The following is an 8,549-nucleotide window of genomic DNA, read 5'->3' as shown; positions in this document are numbered from 1 at the left end:
CTGGGGGCTCGCGCGGCGGGGGACCCGGCAGTCCCCGAGCCGCTGCTCCCGCTCCGTGGCCTTGGGGACCCCGAGGCTCCTGCGAGCGTCCGGGCGGCCCGCCAGTGCCTGAGCTGCTTTCATGCGCCCCCGAGCAGCCCCTCCCGCGTGCCCTTGGGGCGCCTGGGAACCCTGTGTGCTGCCCACACTCTCCCAGGCGGTTCCTCCGCCACGCTAGTCTTTGTTGGAGCCCTTGCCTATTTTCCTGTGAAAATGGGTTCCAATTTGGGGCCTAAACAGCTGGATTGTATGGCGTGGCTTTCTTTTTTTATTTTTGGTACCGGGGATTCAACTCACAACCTCACGCTTGACAGGCGGTTTTCTCTGCTTAACCTCTATTTTTTTTTCCTGAATTTCTGCATCTACACTTTCAGTGGAAATAGTATTTGAAATTCATCTTTATAAATCGAATTATTGGATTCAGGTATAATGAAAGTCTGTGGTTTTTTTTTTGTTTTCTTTTTTTTTTTTTTTTTAAGATAGGGTTTCACTATGAAATTCAGGCTAGACTTGAACTCAATTTATAGTCCAGGATGTCTTCAACCACGAAACGATCATCCTGCCTCAGCCTCCCCAAGTGCAGGGATTGCAGGCATGCGCTACCGTACCTGGCTTTTCAAATATGATGGGGAATTATCTCCATCTTGTGCATTTAGGATTAGGATAAGGGTTAGGGAGGATTGCAGGAGAATTACAAATACAGCCCACTCTGAACTCCTTATTCACAGCTAATTCGAGACCTGAGCATGAGGCCCACGAATCCCGCGGGGTCAGGCCGGCCAGCAGGACAGACAGCGTTCCTGGCCCACGCTGCACTCAGGGGTCCTGAGCCTGCCTCGCCTGTGCAGCGATCACAACTTCCCACGCCCAGAGCCGCCTCTCGTGGCTCCCTGGCCCCTGCTCCGTGGGCCACTTTCCTTTCTCACACCGGTCTTGTGGCCGGGGCCACTGTGTTTTTTCTGGACTCTCTGCTCCATGGCTTTAGTGGGGGACACCAGTTTGCGCCTGTTTTTCCCTCGCAGTCCACGATCCTGGCTGGACACTCTGAAAGCAGGAAGGCCCAGCCTTAGGGCACATGACCTGCATTTCCCGTTGCTTCTGCCTCGCTCTCCTTGGCCGTCTGACAGCCAGTTACTTGGGTTATTTGGGGGTGGGGGGGCTGTTTGTTTGCAGGTGGGAAGGTAAATTCGCCTCTCCATTCGGCTCTGGCCAGAAGCCCGTACTATTGTTAATGTCTGTTTTGTTTTGCTTGCGGATCAAGCAAAGTTAAGGCCTGGCGTATCGTGCTTTTGGTTCCTTGAGTCTCAAACCCCTCCCTGCGTGGCTCTGTGTCTTTCGTGACAGCGGCACTTGGGAAGAGTCTAAGGCACTTGTCCCGTGAGCTGTCTGGTTTCCTCCTGAGTCTTGCGGGTCCGGCATCTGGGGGAGGACGTGGCACAGGGGACCCGTCCCTGCTCCCTGGTGACCCCAGCGGCCCGTGACGCGGAGTGCTCACTTGAGGAGGGTGCTGTCACCCGGAGCGGCTCATGCCACCGGGATTCTTCCCTTCATCGTTTGCGACCAGTGACCATCCGACCGAGCTTAGGCACCTGTCCATCCAAGTGCACATCCCACAAGCCTTGTCTGCGGGCGGGAAGATGACGGTTCCCCTCCAGCGTTCCTCTCCGCCTCTTCCTTCGCTGCCATTACTCTGTGAAGGGACAGCCACCCCTTTTCTTTTTCAGGCTCATTATGAATCCCATCCTGACATCAGATCTAGGCTGGCCTATCAAAAATCTGCTTGATCTTACGCCAGAAGATGTGAAGATAGCCTTGCCTGGTGCAGGGCTTGGGCACATGTGTCTTGGTGATTGTCCAGCTGGCTGGCCAGGTCCTAGTCTCCTGCTCAGCAGCAGGCTCTGTCCTCCCCCATGTCCCAACGCCTGCTAGCAGGGCAGCACTGTAGTTGAGAGGCTCTGGAGTGAAAACCCTAACTTGGGGTTTCAGATGTGTGGCCACGGGCATCTGGGCAGGTTGCTTATATTCTTTTTTTTGGTTTTGTTTTGGTACCGGGAATCAAACTCAGGACCTTGCACTTGCCAAGCAAGGCACTGTGCCACTAGCTGTCTCCCTAACCCTGGCTGCTTTTATTCTTTGGGCCCTATTTTCTTCTCTGTGAAATGAGAATAGGAAAACACACCAAAACCCAAACAAAACAGAAACCAAAATGATGTAAGACTAGAATGTGCTTGGCACCAGGGAAGCCAGTTGGAAGTGCAGGTGCTGCTGCTTCCTGTCATTCCTACTATTGAGTGTGAGCTTTAAATCCAGTAAGGACATACTGGCTCGCTTACGTCACCACGCAGAGACACACTGTTTTTAGCCTCTGCTAGGACCTGTGGGAGGAGACTTGCACAGCCATCAGGAGAACTGGGGTCCCTGCCCAACATCAGCTAAAAGACCAGGCAGATGAGCCCTGACGGCTATGCCCACTGCCCAGAACCCTCCCCAGCAGGACCAGGCACTTCCCACCAGGGTCTGGAATGTCTGGGAGGCCTGGAGTCCTGCAGGTGGGGTGGGCAGGGCAGGAAGTGGGCGGGACTGCAGGAGCAGCACACGGGTGGCCCTCAGTGTCAGGAGGCTGGGTGATCCCTGGCAATGGCGCACTGGGCCAATACCTGTGTTGGAACCGATGCTGTGAGGGCCTTCTCAGGAATGGCCTCTGTCTCATGCACTTCCTACTCTGTCCCTCTTTGCCAAGGGCGGGGATTTCAGGAAGAAAAATAAATACTGTGAATTTTTTTTTGTCTTTTTGAGACAGGGTCTCGCTATGCAGTTCAGGCTGAACTTGAGCTCACTTTGTAGCCCAGGCTGGCCTCAAACTCACAACGATCCTCCTGCCTCAGCCTCCCTAGTGCTGGGGTTACTAGGCGTGTGCCGCCACGCCTGGCTATATAATACTGTGAATTTTCCACCAGTGAGTATGGGTGGAGATCCCCTACCAGGACAGCACACTTGTTCATGCCTGCATATTAGGCCTGGGAAGAAACACAGGCCTTGACCCCACAGGGCAGCAGGCACCGTGACCTGTATTCTGGTGACTCCTACCCCTGGGAGAGGGGCCGGAAGGTAGGGGATCCCAAGTGCAGCAGGTCAGTGTGTGTGGAATGACTGGGTCAGCCATCCCGCTTCCCTCCCTCCTTCCTTTTTCCTTTCTTCCCTCTTTGACACACTGGACCCAGAGCCCTCTCGATAAGCTACACCCCCAGCCCTACTTTATTTTTTGGGACAGGGTCTCGTGGAACCTGTCAGTTGCCCAGGCTGGGCTCAAACTTACCAGCCTTCTGGCTCAGCCTCCCAGAGTGCTGGGATTACCTGAGTGGGCCACTCTTCCTATCTGTATGTGGTCATTCTTTCTCTTTTCCTTCCTTCCTTCCTTCCTGACGGAGACCACTATGAAGCAGACTTGAGCAGGACTTAAATTAATCAATTGGCTTTTCATGTTCACTTGTGAATCTGCCCAAGGCCTAGGCTCCTAATCTGGAAATGGCAGACTCATAGTAAGTGAACCTCTGTGAGTCACTAATCCCTACCAAAACCTGCGGTGGTGGGTCAAGCCAGAAAATCTCAAAGGATAAGACAAGATCACAGCCAAGGACACTTGGATCCATCTCAACTGGCTGAAGACTGTAGCCACAGGCAGCTCACTCGGGGTGGACAGCCAATACCTTACTTGGAGAAGTCCTTGAGTGATCCTCCCCTTCTTGAGTACTCCCCTGCCTTCTGATAACCAAACACATACGAGACCCCCAGAGAAGGTCTTGGTCTTAGGGCCGAGAGAATCTCGAATTCTGTGAGGGCTTTGATCCTCCTGGAGCCCTGAAATCATTCCATTTGCCTCTTTTTATTTAGCCTTCACCGTATACGCTTTCAGGAGAGGGCAGACTTAATCAGCCTGCAACAACTAAGGGGTATTATTAATCTGATACCTTCCTTCCTTCCTTTCTCCCTCTCTCTCTTTCGCTCCCTTTCTTTCTTGCTTGCTTTCTTTTGAGACAGGGTCTCACTATGTAATTCAGGTTGGCCTTGAACTCACTTTGTGGCCCAGGCTGGCCTCAAGCTCATGGTGATCCTCCTGCCTCAGCCTCCTGGTGCTGGGATGACAGGTGTGCACACCACACCTGGCTCCATAAGTGGTTCTTGATGAAGAAGAACATAGTGCACTGGAATACCACGCAGAGGCCGAGTTTCTGTCTTCGGGGCCCAACTTACTTGGGAGATGACGGCAAGAAGCTCACAGTGCTCCTGGAAGGAGCAGGCAGCCATGGGGCACCGGCGCCATGGCTGCTGCTCTCCCTGCGGCTGGTGCTGTGCACACACAGTTCACATCTGCATTTTCCACTCCACCATGAGGCTACAAGTGGTTATGAGTCATTTATATTTCAGAAAAATCACTTTTATTAGCAATGGAAAAATAAAATTTGCTAGTCACTGGAGTGGGCGGGTCAGTTGATGGGCACCTCCACTAAGCTGTCGCTGTCCTCGTCACTGTCCTGGGCAACCTCCTTGCTCTTGCTGGCCAACTTAGGAGGAGGCGCTTCTTCGCCGAGCTCCCTGGGGGAAGACAACGCCGAGACTGCACCTTCCGTCTCCCCCTCTCCTGGGCATCTCCAGCCCTCCCCAGCCGCGTCCCTGCATGCCGAGTGCCAGCTCGTCCTGGTGCGCGTCCGTGCCTGCCGCCCTCCCACCTGCCCAGCTAAGCACCCTGTGCCGTGAGCAGGCCGCACAGCCATGTGGAGCAGAAGCACTTGCTCCCGCGTGCCTGCCCCCAGTCCCCGAGTGTCCTTCTGAGGTGAGGGAGAAGGTGCTTCTGTTTTCCGGCTGAGTCACCCTGCTGTGAGTCCCAGGAAGCTCGGGGCCAGTGCTATCTAGTGGAGCTGTGCAGCTCAGGGGTTTTCATGCTGAGGGCCGTCACCCAGGGTGAGAGGGGAAATCAGTTTCAAGGACACAGCTAGCATCAAAACACAAGATGTCCTTTGAAAGCCAGGACTGGTGGTGCACACCTATAATCTCAGCACTCTGGGAGGCTGAGGCAGGAGGATCACTAATTCAAGCCCATCCTGGGCAATTTAGCAACTTAGTGAGGCCCTGCCTCAAAACAAGAAAGAAAATATGAAAGAAGAAGAAGAAGAAGTTGGGGATGTAGCTCAGTGTGAAGGCCCTGTGTTCAATCCCATTGCAAAAGAAAAAAAAATCCACAGGAGCCCTTGTGGGACACGAGCAGGCCGGAAACCCCACTGCTGCCCACTGTCACACGCCTCGGGCGGAAGCCGAGCGCAGCGCTGTTGGCAGGGAGGGCCCGGCAGGAACTGAGCTGCTCTTCCCGGCACTCAGGAGCGACGCGGCCTGGGCAGGACGCTTCCTTGCCCCTTCTGCCCGCTTCCTTCCCCAAGTCCTGCCTGGGCCTCTCCTGCTGTGTGCTCGCCTGGCCTCCCCCACCCTGCTCTAGGTTCTGCCTCTGAGGTCCCCAGTGAAGGACCGCCAGGCTCGTTTACCTCAAGGACTCCTGCTCGCTCACCCAGGCTCCTCTGCAGCGGCACCTCTGGGAAGAAAACGCCATTCTGAGTGTCGCCCACCGTGGCCGCCGCCTCCTAACTTGGGCTTGTTGTTCCCGCGCGTGGTATCGCGCTCTCATCTGCCTGTGAGACGCAGCTTTTCTTTGGCAGTTCTCTGCCTCTGCCACAGCCCACGCTAGTAGGGTATTGCATGCAGCTTGCTCTTAATTTTTCTTTTGTAGCACTGGGGAGTGAAGCCAGGGCCTTCACACTGACCTACATCCTCAGCCCACTTTTCGTTTTACTTTGGGACAGGGTCTTGGTAAATTGTTGCGCTGGCTGCACTCAGACTTACAATCCTCCTGCCTCAGCCTCCTAGAGTGCTGGGAGGACAGTGTGTGCCACCACTCTGCCAATTCAGACACGCCTGCAATCCTGGCACCTTGGGAGGCCCAGGCGGGAGGACTGTAAGTTTGAGCCCAGTCTGAACAACTTAGCAACTCAGTGAAATGAAAAAGAAAACTAAAATATAAAGAAGGGATTTGAAGGTAGCTCTGTGCAAAGGCCTTGTGTTCAATACTCAGTACCACAAAACATAAGTGACTAACCAAAAAAATAAAGTTAAATCAAGAAAAAGAGTAGGAAGCCTGTCATTCCTGGTACTATTTATCCTCATCCGCAGGTCCTAATCAAGGCAGAGGAGTAAACGGAACGTTGGAAGTCGGAAAGGAGCAGAGAACGCTCTTGTTTGTGTAGCAGTGAAGGGCCACCTGGAAGCCCGAGAGATGCGAGCCCAGCATCCCGTGAATGATGCGCGTGTTCAGCAAGGCGAGGAGCCCAGCAGGGCGCAAGACGACCACTCACCCACGGCCAGCGCCTCCCTGTATTCCACCTACTAACAGGAAAGTGCGAGAAAGGCCTTGGGCACAGCAGCAGTGAACACGCGGCAGACAGCAGCTTGAAGGAAACAGCAAGGACGCGGAAGGTCGGTGCGGGACGCCGCGGACACTCCCGCCGCCCAGTGACAGGCTCCGGTCTCGAGAGCATTGTAAAGATGACAGCTCACACTCACGTTGTCTGCACATCCAGTGTAGTCCTGGTTACACCCAAGGCGGGTTTTTGTTTTCTTCTTCACAAAAATGACCAGCTGAGGTTTGGCAGAGAAAGTATGTGACAGCAGCTATGCCGAGCAGGAAGAAGAGGCGGACATTCAGCCGGGCTCCGCACCAGGCAGCCACTGGTCCGGCCACGCGTCTGCTCTGCTCAGTACATGTGGAGCGTGGCATCCCTCCTGGGCGCCAACTCTCCCACAAAGCCTACCACAGCTTCTGTTCTCAGTGCTTCACCGTGGCCACGGGCAATGGAGACGAGTGTCGCAGAGGGCCTGGCCCCGGGAGAGCTAAGGACTTCAGGGAAGCTTCATGAAGAGTGTGAGTGGGCTTTGAGAGGTTCTTAGGACTTGTGCAGGCGGGTGGAGTGTGAGGTTTTGAGGGGCAGAGGCACTGACAGAGGCAGCGAGGGGCACGGCGTGCCTGGGTATGGAGGGAATGCGGCGGCTGAGGGAGAGGCCGGTTACTAGGTAAGCTATTCGGTGTTGGACTGGAATGGGCATGGAGACCGTCAGCTTATGAAATCATTCTTGTAATATTCCAGCACCTGCCTGTGGAGAAATGTGCTAAAGCTCTGTGTAGTCAGAGGTGCGCTGAAGCACGGCCCGGGAGCAGGCCACAGTCCACAGGACCGGCCTTAGAGCAGTGCAGGCCAGAGCCAGCAGCCTGGACCTAGGGGCTCGCGCCCCGCACACCCAGGAAGGAGCCGGCCGGGGCCTCCGGCGCCTGTGAGACCGCACTGCCGAGTGCAGGCTGCACGTTCTCTGCGGGGGAAGACGGGTGGACGAGGGTGGGCGCTGTGTGACACTGCGCGCACATCAGGCTGCGGACAGCTTTGGCTTGGAGAAAGCTTGCTACTTTGTCAACTCTGGCCACCACGCTTACCTTCTCGAGACAGGATAGCTGAGAGTTATCTTGGCTTCTGTTCCTTAGAGATCCCAGGGAGTTCATTTAAAATTTCTCTAACACACTTTGCAGTGAAAGAACAGGGCACAGCTCGGTCTTAGTGGCTGAAGAGGCATGCCAGGTAGGAGCGGAAGTGGTGGAAGTTCACTGTGCATTTTGAATCTGTTACCGGGACAGGACGCAGGCAGCCGCGTGAATCAGTGGTCCTTACCTTCGAGACAAAGAGGGCGACGATGACAGCTATCAGTATCACGGACAAGACTGCTAATGCCAGGATGATGTATAAATAGGTGTAAGCGCATTCCGGAAGCTCTTGTCTGAACTAAAACAAAGGAAGAATAACATTGGTTAAGCAGCAGAGAGGGGAAGGATGAGCGCTAACTATTCAATCTGCTCTGCTTCGGGGCAGTGGCTCGCAGGTTCTTCAATCCGCAGCACGGCTGCGGGGCCACGCGTCTCTTCCTGCGCCGCGGACCCTGCGCTCCGGCTGCTGGGCTGGGTCCTTCGCTCTCCCCGGCAGCCACGCAGGCTCAGGGTCTCGGCCAAGGCCAAGCGGCCGGGACACGGGGGCGGCGGGAGGCCCGGTCTCCCTGCTCTCACGCGGACGCTGCGCACAGCCCCCCGTGCGTCCTCACCGTCCACCGCTCCTGCGGCCCCGGCTGCCGGCCCGGGGCCTCCGCGCCCTCGCTGGCGGAGGGGTCCCGGCCCCACAGCTCCAGCTCCCTCTGGGCCTGCGACACCCTGGCTTCCTGCTGCGCACTGAGCAGCGTGAGCAGGCGGCGCGTCCTGGAGACGAGCTGGGCGCAGGCGCGGGGCGCGTGGGGCTGCGCGCAGTCCGTCCTCCAGGTGAGGATGACGTGGGAAACGAGCCCTCGCACGTCGTCGTCGGCGATGATCGGCTGCAGCCGCTGGTTCAGCTGAGTTTCCAGCAGGTCGCCCGCCGGCGGCGGCCGCGGGGAGG

General features: G+C 56.0%; 1 protein-coding gene across 1 annotated transcript in view; it reads right to left on the bottom strand.

Annotated features, from left to right (window-relative positions):
• Positions 1-4,452: 4,452 nt before the first annotated feature.
• The window catches only part of LOC102030590 (leucine-rich repeat-containing protein 37A3-like), a gene marked incomplete in the record, with an annotated part of 60,473 nt that continues 56,376 nt past the window's right edge, over positions 4,453-8,549 (bottom strand). Inside the window, 4 exon segments of the mRNA XM_013519242.1 lie at positions 4,453-4,632; positions 5,574-5,620; positions 7,800-7,910; positions 8,224-8,549. Of these exon segments, the coding sequence (XP_013374696.1) occupies positions 4,524-4,632; positions 5,574-5,620; positions 7,800-7,910; positions 8,224-8,549 (593 nt within the window).

The sequence above is a fragment of the Chinchilla lanigera genome, unplaced genomic scaffold (genome assembly GCF_000276665.1).
Source record: "Chinchilla lanigera isolate Chin_1 unplaced genomic scaffold, ChiLan1.0 scaffold00050, whole genome shotgun sequence".
In the NCBI taxonomy this organism is placed as follows: Eukaryota; Metazoa; Chordata; class Mammalia; order Rodentia; family Chinchillidae; genus Chinchilla; species Chinchilla lanigera.
Note: the sequence above shows the minus strand (reverse complement) of the source record. Positions and strands in the feature narration are given on the sequence as shown.